The sequence below is a fragment of the Zingiber officinale genome, chromosome 11A (assembly GCF_018446385.1).
Source record: "Zingiber officinale cultivar Zhangliang chromosome 11A, Zo_v1.1, whole genome shotgun sequence".
Classification (NCBI taxonomy): domain Eukaryota; kingdom Viridiplantae; phylum Streptophyta; class Magnoliopsida; order Zingiberales; family Zingiberaceae; genus Zingiber; species Zingiber officinale.
This window is the reverse complement of record NC_056006.1, coordinates 10,869,795-10,887,887: the sequence shown is the minus strand read 5'-3', so window position 1 is coordinate 10,887,887 and position 18,093 is coordinate 10,869,795. Positions and strand designations below refer to the sequence as shown.

At 35.1% G+C, this 18,093-nt stretch overlaps 1 protein-coding gene across 1 annotated transcript; it reads right to left on the bottom strand.

The window, feature by feature from the left end:
- Positions 1–15,060: 15,060 nt before the first annotated feature.
- LOC122031221 (polygalacturonase ADPG2-like) lies at positions 15,061–17,589 on the bottom strand. The gene is made up of 9 exons (XM_042590361.1): positions 17,578–17,589; positions 17,329–17,466; positions 16,888–17,022; positions 16,656–16,802; positions 16,396–16,419; positions 16,026–16,315; positions 15,799–15,907; positions 15,393–15,506; positions 15,061–15,294 (listed from the first exon to the last, which is right to left on the bottom strand). Exons 1-9 carry the CDS (start codon positions 17,587–17,589, stop codon positions 15,061–15,063), a joined length of 1,203 nt encoding a protein of 400 aa, XP_042446295.1.
- Positions 17,590–18,093: the final 504 nt, after the last annotated feature.

The following is an 18,093-nucleotide window of genomic DNA, read 5'->3' as shown; positions in this document are numbered from 1 at the left end:
CTGCCACTGCAGAAGGAGTTGTCAGACTTTGGAATGGAAATTATTTATGGGCAACTCTCTGCATTGATCTTAGAGTCTACCTTGCTTGAGGATATACAGAGAAAGCAAAGTGAAAATCCAGATATCCAGAAGATCAAGCAAGGGATACAAAAAGAAGAAGATACAGAGTTTTGAGTATCAGACAGTGGAATTCTTTATCAGGGGATTCAGTCTTTCTCAAGGTTGCTCCTATGAAGGGAGTGATGAGATTTGGCAAGAAGGGCAAATTAAGTCCTCACTACGTAGGACCTTACCTGATCATAGAGAGGATTAGGAAAGTAGCTTACAAGCTGGACTTACCACAAGGCATGTCAGCAATACACAATGTATTCCATGTCTCCATGCTAAAGAAGTGTCTCCACGACCCTAGCCAAGTGATTGAGCCTCAGACAGTGCAGATCCAGGAGGATCTTAGCTATGAGAGCAGACCTACACAAATAGTGGACAGAGAAGTTAAGAGACTAAGGAAAAAAGAAATACCACTAGTGAAGGTCATCTGGCAGAACTAGAAGCACGAGGAAGTCACTTGGGAGCGTGAGGACAGTATGAGATAGAAATGTCCAGAGTTATTCTAAGTTCGAGGACGAACTTTTTATAAGGTATGGGGAATTGTAACGACCCAATTTTCCCTATTTCGAGTTCTAAATGTCCTTAAAAATATTGGGAAATGCTTTTAAAATATTCTAGAGATTTTTAGAAATTTTTAGAGTATTTTGATGTAATTTTTGGAGGTCGTTTGGTATTTTTACAAAACGAAAGAGATTTTTGACAAAAAATGTCCAAACCGAGGTTTGAACCGAAAACCTCGGGTTAAGCAGAGATTCGCTTAACCAACATACCAGTCGCGGGTTTCTTAGTAAAACCTGAACCAAATGGTATTTAAGCTATAGTTGGAACATTTAAAATATATTGACATAAAAAGGGGCGCGGCTGAGGATCGAAGCCCAGACCTTTGGCTCGGTCAAAAACCAACCAACCAACTATTCCGCGGTTGTTTTGTGATTAAGAAGGGAAGTGAATGTATTTAAGTAGTAGTTGGTGACAGAAATTTTAGGTATTAAAAGGAGAACTTAGGTTTTAGCCGAAACCTAAATTTTCCTTCCCTTCTCCCTTGCGACGGTGTCTCCCTTTCTCGGGCGAAAACCACAGCACGCACCTAGGAGACTCCGACGGCTGGCGAGTTCCCTCCTAAGCGGATTCTTCACAAGTCTGAGCTTCTCTCGGCAAGGAGAGCGCGTGGGCACAAGAAGAGGTCGAAAGTTGCAAGTTTCCAAACCCTAGAACCTCCTTCCTCCTTCGGTTGGGGGTGCATCCGAACCCTAGATCTCCCTCTTGGTTGTAAGTACTACTCACCTGTGGTAGGAGTTGCTCCGAATTCTTTGGATTTCATTTCCTTGCTTCCGGATCTTGTTGTACCGAATTTGCTATGTTAGGGCATTAGGTTTTCAGATTTCTATGCTAGGGTTTCCCTTTTGAATAAGCTAGGGTTGCTGTGTTGAAATTCTATGTTAGGTTTCCTTTTAGAGGTTGTTATGACAAATTTCCATGCTAAGTTATTGTGCCGAAAGTTTCTTGCTTGGATTTGCTGTTGAACAGGATTATAAGCTAGGGTCTTCCCTTTCATTACTTACCTTCCGTGGCATACATGTTAAGCATGCTAGTTTATTGTTCGAGTTTAATTGTATAGAAGGAGTTCACTTTAATTCTTAGCATGTAAGCACAATAAGAAATGTTTAGATTACCTGCTATAATGTTTCCTGCCATGAGTTATAAATCAGTGGCGTAGCTATTCTATAACAATTGCTATGTATGCTAGTGATTGTTGAGTTTAGTTCTTTTCTAGAAGGTTTGCATGATAAATCGTAGCTTTAACTTGCAAATTAGGCTTTGGTGGTTAGATTTACAGATCGAAGCATGAATTCTGTGAATATGTTGGTTCTTGAACAGTGCATGTTTTCCTTATGGAACTAGTTGTAGAGTTTGGATTTAGTATGATAGAAACATGTTATGGTTGCCCTGCATGTTTTTCGAATAGAATTAGATGTTGAGTTCGGATTTAGCAGGATAGCAATATGTTATAATTGCATGTTTTATTTTTATCATAATTGTTAATATGGCCCAGTTGCTTCCATATAGGGTCTAGTTGTCAAACCAGAATGCCTCAGAAGTGCATTCCTAAATTATGTTGCTTTCTTTTGATGTTAACCTGTACATGGTAATATGTGTTAAGAAATTATTTGGCACTCAATTATACGTGCCAAACGTGCACAACCTTGTTTTAGCAAGAACAACCCTATTAGTTAGGATTTCAATTTAGACGAACAACATATATATATAGTGTACCTTGTAGCTTAGTTTCCTTGCTACTAAAAAGGGCAAGAACAACCCTTTATTTAGTTAGAATAGGTTTAACATTTTCCTTGCTACTCAGAAAGGCAAGAATAGCCTTCATTTAAAGTATGTAGTGTTAGTTTCTTGAATTTCTTGAACATGAACAGCTATTAAGCTTATTTTGTAGTTTGATTTGCTTGCTTTATTTTTATAGCATGCTCAGTTAGTTGCAATTCTCTACTTGTTAGATACACTTGCAGTATTCGAATAGCATGAGCAGTATTGAATTATAATTTAGTTTCTAGTTTCTTGTTTTGATACATATACATGTATGTGCTAGTTACCTTTTAATAGCTCTTTAATCTGAAGCATATAGTTTGTTATTTTTGCTATTTTAATAAGATGAATAGCCATGTATTTTAGTGGAATAATTATGTGCCATATTAAACCTTTTGAGGATTATGTGTAACTATAAGTAAGAAAAAGACCAAGGTCTAGTTAGAAAAGATAACAAGTAAATTAAAGTAAGAGGCTAGTACCCGACTTCCGAGGTTGTCGTTAAACAAATCCAGGTGACCAATTCCGAGGTCTTGGTCCTGGTAAGACCAAGGTCTTTATCCTCATAGGACTGGAGGCTCGCTACCTCAGTCACTATTAGAGAGCGCGCATAAGATGGTACTAAGTCTGGGCCCAAGAAAGAGAAGAAGAAAGTTAAGAATTAATTTCAAGTATAAAGCTATAAGTAAATGAAACAAGTATCACCTATGTTTAGAACTAACCAAGATTAGCTCTTTTAATTCTAAGTATATCGTATTAGTTTTCATTTGCTTTTCTTATGAGTTTATTGAGCATGATTAGCTTTATTTCTAGCATGCAGATTTATTCTTATATCATGAGTATGCAGATTTATTCTTATATCATGAGTATGCAGATTATTTTAGTGTTTTGCTATTAGATGAGCATGTTTAGCCTTTTCTTTTTAGCATTTCAGTTTCAGTATCCTTTGCATCTTATGCACTTTCGAGTTTTTGTGAGATAGATTAGTACTTACTGAGCGTTTTGCTTATAGATTTATTTTTCCTCCTACTGCAGACAAAGGAAAAGTTAAAGTATAAAGAGGAAGGCGACAAGGAGGATGCATGATGAATGGTGTGTGATGTTGAACTATGGAAGCCTCGGGACCTGGCTAAGAAGTTGTTTAGAGTCCTTTACTATTATTAGAAAAGTTGAGATTGTTAAAGAGTCATTTCCTTTTCTTATGTTGCTAGTTGAGAGTATTCCACATTGTTAGTTTGGTTGTTTTCTATTCTTGGAGCTTTATTCGTTGCTTTTGCTAGAATAGTTTTATTTTTAGTTGGTGTGTCTTATTACTGCGTGGTTGTGAGATATATATATACCAGCCACATGTGGCTGATGGTATTATTTTGCATGTATTGTTGATTTTGTCACCGCCTCACCGGTACAGGGGAGACTCTGCCGAAATTTTCGGTAGGAATTCCTCTGGGGTCGTGATAAATCTAAGTGTTGCTAATAAATGACACTAGTAAGTAGAGTTAGTAGTTAAGTAACGGTCATCCTTAGAGAGTAGTATAGTATAGTAAGAAGGGTGGTCGTTACAAGAATCAGTCGACTGATGGTGTTTCCAATCGACTAGTGTATAGGAAATGAGTTGACTCGAGATCAATTCTTTCTACTCTATTTAAAAGAAGCTCGATGCATGAAAAAGATTATTGATTGTTGTTGTATACTCTTAAGTGTTTGCCCTTAAACCTCTAAGTCTAATACTCTTCTTCCTAAACCTCATCCTCAATCTTGTAAAGAAGAAGAGTGTTTTGTGCAATGTTTGCTCTACTAAGAAGGGGTATGCATTAGCTGGAGACTATCAGGGATTAATCCGCTGACAGATTGAGGGATTGCCCACCTCAAGGATAAGTTATGAAGTAGGAACTTTATCGCTGAACCACGTTAAACAACCTTGTTAGAATTTGTCTTCTTATCTTGTTTGTTTTCATTATTCCGCTACGTACTTGTTTCATTATTCCGCTATGTACTAACAAGTTATAGAGAGAGAAGGGATTGAGTGACAGTCTATTTAAACCCCCTTCTAGCTGAACTACGATATCCAAGAATTAGTACATGGTATTGGAATGTGGTGGTGCATAGATCTCAAATGATATTTCAAATAGGGGAAGTAAATTCTCACTATACCATATTATGTTGTCTGGTAAATTTATAGTTATACGCTTATAGAATGAAGTACTCTTTTTCCTCACTAGGTTTTTTATCCCATTGGGTTTTTCCTAGTAAGCTTTTAATGAGGTGGATTCCTTAATTATGGACATCCAAGGGGGATGGTTGTAAAATAACATATGTATGTGGATGCCCATACCTCTAATACTTCATAAACTCCCTCATTCCTCCATAACCCATCATCTCTCATAACCTTCTAATTTATGTAAATGCATGAGCATGGAAGTTTCTAGATGGTTATGTACCTATAAATACCCATGTATGCATTCTTTTCAAAGATGGGAAAAAGAAAAGGTAAATAATATTTCCTTTCATATACAATTGCTTATATAATTTCACAACAAATAGATAATAATTGTTTTTGTTTGTTTTGGATTGGGCTAGAAGGTTGATTTAAGATTTGTCTCGATTATAGATATGTAAGAGCATATTATTATTATTTTAGGTTTTTGTTGTTGTTGTTTTAATAAGATCCTTCATGCAGGGTTTAAATGTTAGTGTCAGCACTGAGAGCCAATCATGAATTGATTGAGTTAGAACATATTGTATCATATTTATAATAGGCAATACTTTGTTTGTTATATTTACTTTATGTTTGTACTAGCTGAGTAAATATAATGCCCTAAAATAATAGGTTCTAGTTTATAATATATCAATTGGTTGAATTGATTATGAGAGGTTGTCAATATATATATACAAGAACAATATTAATACATTAATACTAGCATGTAGGTGAACTGATAACTTATTCTCACAAGTCATGGATATAAGATATCAAGTTAACACATGAGTAAATATTAGAAAATCTGTACTGAATTGACCCTCCATAAGAAGTTACATGGATTATTATACGAGTATTATAAATATTTTTAGAATAATTTTTAATATAAATAGTCCTTAGACTTGAAGACACTACGATTCCCTATATAAGAAATTGTGTAATTTGGTATCTACAAACGTCGTCTGTAATATGGTGGTCTATAAAGTCGTTCACTGGGTATGCAATGAGATATGCTGAGGGATGTGAGTGAGGTAGATGAGATTTATCCTTTTCATATAATGGAAGAGATATCTGTGGGCCCCTTAATTAAGTAAAGTTACTGAAATGCATGACCATGTTCAAATAAGTAAATATGAGATATTAAATTTATTTAATTAAGTGAGTCTACATAGAGATAAAAAAAATACATAGATTAATGAGAGGATAACACAGTCTTGTTGGTTCTGGTAGGCCGGTAAGAAGGGGTTAATTAACTGAAACTAGAGTTAAAAAAAACAATCTCTTGCTTTTGCTTAGCAAGGATGCACAATTCGATTAAGCAACTATAGACAATTAACATTAATGAAAATAATAACAAATAAAGAAGAATAAGTAAGAAGGTCGAAGTTTACTTGGTTATAATCTACGTGGTTGTTAATCGAAGGCAGATGAAAGCACTATAAAAATCTCCTTCATTGAATGCGGAGAAGACTCTTACACTCTTTGATAGCTCAGAAAGATACTAGGAAATGAATATAGAAGTTGTTAATTTCCTAGATCCAAAGTTCTTGTATAACCCTTGGAAAATCCTATTCGTGGCTCGGAGACGCTTTCAAACATGCAAGGCACCTCCAACAGGTTAAGTTTTATTCGCCGAAGATAAAACTTTATCTTCGACTAACGGGTATTGAAGGCGCCTTCCATGAGGCATTGATGGCGTCTTCCATGAGGCATTGAAGGCGTCTTCTATTGGCTATGGAAGGTGCCTTCAACAAGGTAGATCAACCTCCAGTTGGTCTCCTTCAAGTGGGTGATGCCCCAGTTATCCAGAGTTGAGCTCACCTAAACCCAACTCCAACCTTCTCCTTGAGCATGCTTCCTCCTTGGCTTCTCATCCCTCAAACGTCGTGCACACCCTTCTCGTCCACCAGTGTACTCTTCCATAGCTTCTCATCCTTTTGATGCGCCAACCCCGTCGACTCTTTTCCCGTGTCATCCTTCTTGTCCGTCACATCTTTCGCTCGACTTCTTGGGCTCCTAAATTTCTGTACACTTAGATACAAGGCATCACACTCGATTGACTATATAAAAACTACCTCGGGGTACTTACAATTTTTCTATTTTTGATGTGCATCAGTACCACTTAAAGTTAGGGTAAAATAGACAAAAATTAAATTGACATGAATCAAGCAATTTAATTTCAAACTAAGAATTGACATAAATCAAGCAATTTAAGTTTAGACAAAGATTTGGAAAATAAGTCCTAACTTATGTAAGGAATTAGGGTGCTAAACACGCGAAAGTGTAGCAAAAAACATCTGGTTCCTTATCAAGAGGATTCATGTGAAGGGAAGCATAAACAAGTATCCTATACTAAGTTTCATGATAGTTATACCTTTGGTGTGTACACACGATCTCCCGACAGCTAAGATCTCAGCACAATCAAGCGTTCCCACCTCTAACGGTATCCACACAAACAAGCTTCTTGTTTGTCTCACAAACTCACAAAGTGGAGAAAGAAACAACCATTGGTTGTGCTAGCAACTACAAGGTTGTTTTTCGGCCAAGATGAGGAAGAAGGAAGAAGAAGAAGAAAAGTTTTTCATCTAATAAAATTTATCATCCATAAATCATATTTATATCCATCTCATGAATACCAAAGGGTTTTGCCCATTTATCTTCCAATCCAATGGTTCAAAATTGACCATTCAATTTAATGATTCAAAAATGACTATTCATCTTCCTCGGTGACTATTCATCTTCCTTGGTGAACTCAAGTTCACCCAATGAGTCTAACTCATTGAACCATCACCCAATGAGTCTAACTCATTGAACCATATCAATCCAAATTGATTCCATGAACATTAATCCAAATTAGCTCCATGAATCTAATTCAAATTAGACTCAATCCAATAATTGGATCTAATTAACTCTAACTCAATTAGTCTAATTTGGATTAAATTTAATCCAATGATCCATCATATAAATCCAACTCCAAATTAACTTGCTCTTTGTGTGTCATCCAATAGGTTCTCGTAACATTGACAATGTATCCAAATCAACATTTAGATACATAAGCAATGAGTGACATCTAGCAAGGCTTCATTCCTATCCAAGTGACGAGAATGTCAAGATCTGACTTAACCTTTCCGTAACTATTATCTTCTATAACTTGATCCGTCTATCATTGATATCTAGATTGATTAATGAGGCATAAACCATGTCATCCTCTTATCAACCTTTGTGTTTCATAATCTCTAAGTAGACACACTCAATTAAATAAGCTCAATATCTCATATTGACTCACTTGTGCATGTCCACGCTTTCTTGTGTCCTACTAATCAAGGGGCCTACAGATATCGCTTCCGTCATATGGAAGGGATATATCCCATATACATCACTCACATCCCTCTACATAATTCATTGCATACTCAGTGATCGACTTTATTATCCACCTTGTTACAGGTGACGTTTGCTCATACTAAAGTACACAACTCCTAATGTAGGGAACCGTAGTGACTTCAGGTCTAAAGACTATTCATACCAATAGTCACATGAGAATATTTATGACACTCATATAACGATCCATGAAACATTCTCATGGCGGATCATTCAGTATATATTCTCTAATATATATCCATGTGTTAACTTGATATCTCATATTCATGACTTATGAGATTAAAGTGGCGTTTGATTCTCTCTTAGGAATTAGAATGGGAATGAGTATCATAGTATTGTGGAATGGGAATGGGTATGAGCTTGAGTATCATTCTTAAAAATAATGTTTGGTTAGTTGAATATTTTCAATAAGAATGAACCTAAATTTCCTTTTTTACCGTTAGAGGAAAATAAGAGAAAAAATTAGATGGGACAAAAATTTGAATGTGAGAGAAACATATGATGAGAGAGAATGATGAGAGAGAAAGTATGATGAGAGAGAAAATGTGATGGGAAAAAATGAAGAAAGGGAAAGTGTGATGAGAGAAAATGAGGAGTGTGATAGGAGAGATTGAGAAGAGAAAAAGTATGATGATAGAGAAAGTATGCTGAGAGAGAAAGTGTGCTGAGAGAAAAAATGAAGAGAGAGAAAGAATATTGAGAGATTGAGGAGAGAGAAATTATGATGAGAGAGAATGTGTGATGGGAAAAAATAAAGAGAAGAAAGTGTGATGAGAAAAAATGAGGAGAGAGAGTGTGATCGAAGAGAATAAAGAGAGAGAAAGTATGATGAGAGAAAATGTGGAGAGAGAGTATGGTAAGAGATATTGAGGAGAGAGAAAGTATGATGAGAGAATGAAAAGAGAGAAAATGAGGAGAGAGAGTGTGATGGAAGAGAATACAGAGAGGAAATGATATAGAATGTGTGATGAGAGAGAATGAGGAGAGAGAAAGTGTGATGATAGAATGAGGAGAGAGAAAGTATGATAAGAAAAATGAGAAGAGAATGAAGAGAGAGAAAATAAGGAGAGAGAGTATGATGGGAGAGAATACGAATAGAAAATGATATAGAATGTGTGATGAGAGAGAATAAAGAGAGAAAGTGTGATGATAGAATGAGGAGAGAGAAAATATGATGAGAGAGAATAAGGAGCGAGAGTGAAATGAAAGAAAAATTGAACAAATATACTAAAAGTATTTTCATCCAAAACCTAATTCTTATTCTCATTCTATCAAAACTCAAGGGAGAGGGTGGGTTTCATCCATACCCAAGTTTTTGGGTTTCATTCCAAAATCTTGATTTCATTCACATCAACCAAACATAAGATTTGGGAATGAATCTATTTTCTCATTCCCAAACCCCTAAACCAAACGTCACCTAAGTCATCTATTGACCTACATACTAGTCTCAACGCATTAATATTGTCCTTTTATATTAATGCTTGACTAGGAATAATTAAGAGTAGTATTCTATGTATATTTATAATATTTCACTATCAATTCAACCAATTGATATGCTATAGATAAGAACCTACTGCTCAAGTATATTATTATATTTATTCAATCGGCACTAAATTGAAATAAATATAATACCAACTTTGTCCTTTTATTAATAATGCAATATGATACAAAAATGAGTCTTTTACAATCATCTCATAATTGATACTAGGGTTATTACTAACAACTTCACCAATTTCTCTCCCTTTGATCATATTAAAAAATAGAAGAAAATAGATTTGGAAAAAATTCTAAGGGACACATAAACAATGACTAACACTCTGAATAATTCTGAGAATTATTTTTTGAAAATTTAAAATTTTATGACTTAAAAACTAGTTTTTGAAAAAATAATTTTAAATTTGATTTTTTATTTAAAAAATTCTAATAGTTTTTGTCAATATCAAACATAATAATTTAGAATAGTGATAAAATTTTCATGAGAAACCATTATTCATATAAACAATAATCAATTATTTTATCTAGTTAGATGTAGCTTTCCAAAAAAAATATTTAAAAATATATTTTTATCTTAAAATTTTTGTAACTTTTTATATTTATATAACACAGAGAGTCTATCTATAAAAAAATAAAATTTTCAAAGATGAACTTTTCATGAATTTTTAATATTAAAAATATATATTTTGACAAAAAAATTATAAAAATAAACTAACAGTAAAAATTTTTTTTTTTAAAAATATTTTTTATAGAGAAAATTATATTTTATCATAAAAATAATGTTTTAAAAAAATAAGACTTCAGAATAATTTTAATTTTAAAAATATAATTTATTTTGAGGAATTCATAAAAATTAACTTATCCATCAAAAAAGTTTTCAAATTTTTTTTGTTGGTAGATAATGTTTCTATTTTTCTTTGATAAAATTTTAAGTAGAAAATATGAAAATAAAGTTGACTAAATAATTAATTTTACCAAAAAAATTAAGCAAATTTATTTTTATCATGGATATGAAATTAATTTATATATTGAGCTAAGTATGATTTTGGTATCCAAAATAAATTATTTCCTATTCGATTAACCAAATATTTTCTAGAAGTTAATTTTTGTTAAATATTTATAATTTGACTCTGATGGTATCTAATGTACCAATTAAGTCTACCATAATTTTTAAACTTTGAATTTTGAAAAGAAGGCATGCATCATTTATTTTCAATATTTCTATTTATTATTTAAATTTTTTTTTTCAATTTTTAATTTATCAAAATCTTCTAATCAATAAGATTTTGTTAAATTCACTTTTAGTTCTAGGTTTTCGTTTATTAATTTTTTATTTTCTAATTCTAATTGACAAGAATTTTATAAAGCCTTTTTATAAATTTATATATTTTTGTCAGGAGGTAGAGATCGACTTGACTTACTTGTCAATCTCATTATATGATGCTCCTTCTGTATTGTTGCTTCCTTCTGAAATGGCTCCCTCTTCGTCGATACTTTCGATGCTCATTTCATATGAGCTCACTTCGTCGTCTTCTTGGTGACTTGTCATCAATGCAAATCTGGCGTATGCTTCAATTTCTTATTCTAATGATGACATTTCATTTTATGTCGCCTTTAGTTTTTTTGTGTTTTGTCCGGGTCGATCCTTTATTCTTTTCCTTGTCCTTCAGTTTTGAGCAGTGGTCCTTTATATGCCCTTCTTCTTGATAGTTATAACATCGCACCTTTCGTTTGCTTCATGAATGTTTCTTAGTCTGTGACTTGTTAAATTTGTTAGTTTTAAGGAATTTATCAAATTTTCTTACCATAAATACAGCCTTATCTTCATCGAGTGATGTGTCTAAATCTATTTCACCCTTCTGGTTAGCCTTCAGTGATAAGTTTTGAGTTGTCTTTTCTTTTTTGTTTCGTAAGCCTACACATCTTGATTCGTGAAGTTCAAAAGTGAAAAACAGATTTTCTAATGTACTAATCTTGAGGTCCTTATTGGGGTTTTTAAAGTAGTTATCCGTTAATTAAGTTTAGTTTATTTTTTTTATATTTAATTTTATCCTAAATCATAGGAACCGAGTCTTGATAGTTAATTTATCCTAAATCTTAAGGAATAAGTTTAGTTGGTTATTTTTTTGTTTAGATTTTTTTTAGGGTTTTGAGAGCTATATAAACCTATGCTTAGATGATATTTGGGGGCAAGTTATCTTGATATTAAATCAATTGGTTTCGCTTAAGTCATGTTATGGCTACATCTCTTTTGTTCTTTATTTCCCGCTCTTATTTTCTCAAGAAGGATTTTTTTTAAAAAAAAAAACCTATCTTGAGCTACTTCTTATTTCATTATTTTCTCTTTTATTTTTTCTTAATCCCTCTGTAACTTCATGCTCCAGAATAATCTATATTCTGCCTGGCGTCATTATGCCTCATGAATCAATTTAGATATCAAGGATAAAATGACTGAGCTATATAAGATAATAGTCACATATTGGTTAGGTTGGATCTCGACATTCTTATCAATTAGGTGGCAATGATGCATTGTTAAATACCACTCATTGCTTGTGTATTTAAAATAGTTTTAGAAACATTTTCAACATTACGAGAACCTATTGAATCACATAAAGAACATGTTGATTTGGAGACTAGTTTATTTTAGTTCGACTAAAATAGTGTGGGTCTAAGCCTTAATTAAGTCTGAAATTGGTTTCGGAACTTAAGCTTATTAATTTATGAGTTAATTCAATATGCTTTCTTTTTCTTTTAAGGTCCAAACTAACTATAGAGCCCGGTAAGAGAAATACAAATAGCCATCTCTTGAAAAAGGGCAGAGAAGGTGAAGAATTTGTATTCTTTTTTCCATCTTAATTAGACATATCTTTAAAGAGGGTGGAGAAGGTTAAGAGTTATCTTTTTCTTTGATTGCTACCTTAAATAGTCATCTCTAGCAATAAGGTAAGGTGCGTAAGACTCTCCAATTCCTAAGTTCATGAGATGAAGGAAGGCATGTGCTCGTGTGGATACTGTAGGGACATGGACATTCTGATCACACTCAGATTGGCCGGACTAGTAGACTTTCGAGGGGTATTCATGCATCAAAGGTAACAATCTTATTCACTAGAGTAGTCGCAAGAGTAATTCTGCAGTTGCATGGATCTCTAGAGAGATCGATTTCCACTATCTTTCGATTTGTTTTTCGTAAAAAGATCCCAACATTAAGATCCATCTCAGATCATAGAAAAGGGCAGAGCCTTGTATAAATATACTTTGGCTTTAACTTGAGCTAGGGATATTCGTAGGTCATTTTAATTCTTTTTTTATATATGTAAGTATTCATCACATCAACGTTAAATTTTCAAATCAAATTATGTTATTAGCAAGAGTGGTTTTTTTTTAAAATTTTATTTATTAAACAATTTTTAGGCCGACTGTAAATTATACTAAAGTCTTCGTGACTTATCATAGATACTTAAGAGTATTTTATTTTTACCCCTAGGACGTAGTAGAGATGGTAGGTGCATGCTATTTTTGGTGTAATGATCAGAGGTCGATTATCAGGAACTGACGACAAACCCCATCATGCACTAATGTCTGTATACCTGCATTTACCTTCCTCCATATCTAGGGCTGACACTAGGACGGTGGACGTAAGTCATCTCTAGCGTAATATCTAGAAGTCGATTCTTGAGCTGACGATCTGGGTTTATCCCATCATGCGTTTTAACGCTTGTGTACCTGTATTTATCTCGCTCTATATCCATGGAGCCGATATTAAAGGTGTTGGTGCAATATCCCTTAGGTCAAGGTTGACTGAGTTGACCAAGCTTGAGTCTTGGTCACAGTTTCGATGTTTGACAATATATGTAGACACAATGGGCAATGCAGGTGCGGTTGTTCATGTGAGGAGATTCTGATCAGGGACTGATCAGTGTGGATGAAGAAGAGTCAAGTAGGTCAAGGATGACTGGATACTTGACTAAGAAGTCCTAACTGGAATGTTAGGTAGAAGAGAAATCCTAATGAGTGAAGCTAGGTGAAAGTCCTGGTGAGTGAAGCCAGGCAGAAGAAAGTCTTGGTGAGTGAAGCCAGGCAGAAGAAAGTCCTGGTGAGTGAAGCCAGGCAGAAGGAAATCCTGGTGAGTGAAGCCAGGTGAAAATCCTAGTGAGTGAAGCTAGGTGAAAGACCTGGTGAGTGAAGCTAGGCAGATTGGAAGTCCTGGTGAGTGAAGCCAGGCACAGGAAAAATCCAGATGGATCAAGGATGATCGGACATCTGGTGTTTGGAAGTCCAAGTAGGTCAACGGATTGACTGGATACTTGGCACGAAGAGAGAAGTCCAAGTAGGTCAAAGGATTGACTGGATACTTGGCACGAAGAGAAAAGTCCAAGTGGATCAAAGAGATTGACCGGACACTTGGTGGAGAGTCCTGGCCGGTCAAGGGAGTGACCAGATGCTAGGCATGATGTACCAACAGGTCAAGGTTGACCGGATGTTGGTTTGAGAGGTTTGGGACTTGGTTTTGGGCAAAAACCAAGATCTGGATCGATCAGTGGATCGATCTAGGAGCTGGATCGATCAGTGGATCGATCCAGGCTTTTCCCAGCGAACAGAAAGCCTCTGGATCGATCAATGAATCGATCCAGGTCTTTCCCAGCGAACAGAGAGCCTCTGGATTGATCAGTGGATCGATCCAGAGGTCCCAATCGATCAGTCGATCGATTGGGACGCTGCTGGTTCACGCGATAAGCGCTGGATCGATCCGTGGATCGATCCAGGCGTTTTCCCAGAGCACAGAGGCGCTCTGGATCGATCCGTGGATCGATCCAAAGCCTCCCCGATCGATTGGGAGTTTTCGAATCTATCGGGATCCGACCGTTGCGTCGTATTTGAGCTGCAGGCGTGCGATGGCTGCGGTATCTCTTCACGGTTTTCATATCAGATCTTCACCAGCTTCTCCACAGCTTTTCTCAAGCTCGAGATCGCCAGTTCTTGAAGGCTCTTGGAGGTTCTTTCAAGTCAAGAGGCGGATCAAAGCAAGAAGAAGAAACTAGGGTTAGGGTTTTTGCTCTCATTGTAAGCTTGTAAGCTTGTATTTCATTACCTTTCCCTTTCTTCTTGTATTGAGTCTTGTAGGGCTTCTCCGCCCTTGGTAGTTACCATAAAGGAGAGTTTTATTAGTGGAGGATGTGTGTGTAGGTGTGGATCCTTGGACTAGTCACCTCTTGTGAGGTGGATACCAAGTAAACCAACCTTGTTAGCGTTGCATGCTTTTGTTTCTGTATTTTCCGCTGCGCATCTTCAAAGAAACAAGCAACGTCAACCACGAAGCACGCGACGAGCTATTCCTCTAGCTACTTTTCGGTCCCAACAAAAGGGACCGTTAAGATAATAGATTTACTTTTTTTTTAAGAGCATATTTTTTTTATTCATAGCTTGTTTGTTATTCCATTGAAGAATAATCCTGAAAGAAACATGCTGAAGATTACAACTTAGCACAATTCTCCCAGCTTCAGTATAGGTTTGACCAGGCACCATCCATTGTCCGTACGTAAGAAACCCTAACCCTAGCAAGCAAGGGTTCACTGAGTCAAACAAGAAACAGCAGGCGTGACTTGATTCCTCGTATATCCATTGGCACTGATGCAGTAAGACTGCACCTTTCCTCCTTTATTTGCAGACCACAGATCGACAGTGTCCATGACAATGCCACTGCAAGGCACACTTTGGCTGCAATTCAGAGCGATTGCTACTTCGCTCGATGAGGTTCCTGTCACTCCAATGTATTTCACATCGATCACTTCTACTCCTGATGACTGTAGTAGAGCATTACTTAATTAGCTAGCATCGTCAATTATCACAATTAATATTGGAGTTATTTATAACTTAGTTAATTTTTTCTTTTTCTACATACACTGGCATCGCAGAAGCTGTCAGGACAGTAGTACTGATCTATAATAATGGGGTTAAGCACGTCATTCATGATGATATTCTCGAACGATATGTTCTTCGCAAAACCAGAACCTCCCTGTAAAATTCAATAATAATATTATTAATAATAATAATAATATAACATGCCATGACATTTAAATTTAACATGCTGTGACATTTAAATTTATTTTTATTAAAATAATAAGACATACATCTATAAATATCTTTGAAATATAAATATTTTTTTTTGACATTTTTGAAGTTGATATTGATATCTTATTTATAATAACATTATAAAATACTAGAAATATCAGAAAAAACTAAGACGACATCACCATAAAGGTTGTTTATAGGTTAATGCCACTAAAAATATATACAAATCATCTTGCCTGCCATGTCTTGATCCTGACTCCGTTGGTTGTTTGGGTCAAGGTGCAGTTGGAGACATGGATGTTGGATGCTGTTGCCCGGGACCCTTTTTTGCCCAAGCTCCCAATGCTACAATTATTAATTAAGCATGAAATTAATTAATGGCTTAATCAAGGTTAATTGCTTTGAAACTACTTACTTAATGGCGATTAAATATACTAATTAGTAAGTAATTAAGTATATATACCTTATTCCATGGCCAGGGCCACATGTTACATTATTGACAGAAATATTCTCATCACCTTCGCTCAGTGACACACAGTCATCTCCCGTTCCAATTATGGAGTTTCTGATGTCGACAAATCGGCTTTCCTGGACGTGGATGCCGTCGGTGTTGGGACTGTTTTCAGGGGCGACGATGGTGATGTCGCTGATATTGACTCGCTCACTATTCCCCACAGATATGTGCATCATCGGGCTGTTGATCGACCTCAGTCCCAAAATCTGTGCATCGGTGCAACCCAACATATGTAGATTCTGCAACCAAAATTATACTTCATTAACAATGTCCACACTCAACTTAAATTCTTCACCAATTATGCGTTTCAGTAACTTACATGGGGCCTGTCTTGTGTACATTGCTGCAATATAAATCAGTCGATCAAAAATAATGCAGTTAGTGTCGAGAAATAGATAACTACTTGCGACGTAGATAGATAGATAGATAAATAAATAAAGGACGACAGTTCAATTTAAGAAACTTCTGCTAGTGGAGGTTCAGAAAAGGATCGGATCAGATTGAATCTATTGTCCAACATTCGAATCCATGATCTCAAAATATTCATACATAAATAGATAGATGGATATGAAGTTTTACGTTTTTCTCATTGCATGACCACCAGTTTGCCCCTTGGCCGTCGAGCTCGCCGGAGCCTGAGATTTTTATGCCTTTGATTTGAATGAAAAGCAGCCAGCTGAAAGCTTCTGGCCATATTTCGTTTGTCCGTTTAAGGTTTCCTTCAACCTTTGGCGCAGCAATAACATATCATCAGTCTTCGTCAAAGATATACGATACGTAGATATGTATGTATGTATGTATGTATGTATACCATCACGTTAATGAAGTTATTGCAAGGTCCTTCGAAATTGATATGAGACAACAAAAATGTCTTCCCTGCCGGAATCAGCAAGGTGGAGGGTGTCGTGCTCTTGTGACATGCTGCATTCCATGCACTTACAAACGCCTGAAAAGCAGTAGTAGTTAAGGATTTAATTAAGATAGAAATAAAATACACTGATTCATCATATCATGGATGTTTTTTTTTTCATAGAGGTGATAGAATCCGTCCATGGAAGTTTTTCACCAGTCAGGTAAGTTTGAAAAACACATGGATCGATTCTGATAGATGGTTCAGCATCATGAGTGCTTGGAACACCATGGAAGTATGAGATGCCCTGTTTGATTTTCAAACTCCCGATTGCATGGCAGTCTTTACTATATATCCCTTACTATCATACTATCATGGATGTTGTTTTAATTAATTACTTACTGGAGTGTCATTGGTGTTGCCATCTCCTTTGGCTCCAAAGTCTAAGACGTTGTATATTGACGCATCAGCCAAAACCTCAGTAGCAGCAGAGGAAGAAGCAAGAAGAAGGAGAACAAAGAGACTGATGACGATAACACTCTGAATCAAAATCAAACAAACACGAAGAAAAATATTTTAAAAAAATTGTTTTATTTGTAAAGAGAAGAAACATAAAAAAAAAATTGGAGATAATTTATATAGCTTTCGTACTTGTTCAGCCATTGTTGAGTAGTACTGTGATTCTTGAACTCGAGTGTTACATATATATAGATGGAGTATTGTATGGAAAGAGTTAAAAATTGGAGATTTACTTGGATTTCTTTCCATTTTGATTTGGTACATACCTAATTAGTTGTTTTGTGAGATAATTTAAAATAAAAACAAAGGAAAGTACATGTGACCTCTATTTTTCCAAGCAATTACGTTGCAATTATAGAAACTGTATACACACTAAATTGATGGAATATTAAATTTATGCCAAGATTTTGATTTAATTATAGATGGTTTAATTAGATGAAAGTTGTCTGCATTGATAGCAAAATCTTTATTAAATTTCTGATCATGCGCATGTAGTTTTAATTTTATTAAAGTTTATTTTGGAATAATAAGAATGTATTCATTTAGTTTAGCAAATTCAGTCACAGCATGTATTTATTGTTTTTTTTTAATGATTAATATGTTTCTAATTTGATTATTCGAATATTCATGAATAAATTTAGTATTTAC

Coding starts and splice junctions, on each gene's coding strand:
- LOC122031221 (XM_042590361.1), bottom strand. Junction 16,316..16,395: donor GTACACAAGACAGGCCCCAT/GTAAGTTACTGA, acceptor TTTTGGTTGCAG/AATCTACATATGTTGGGTTG. Junction 15,908..16,025: donor GGCCCTGGCCATGGAATAAG/GTATATATACTT, acceptor TAATAATTGTAG/CATTGGGAGCTTGGGCAAAA.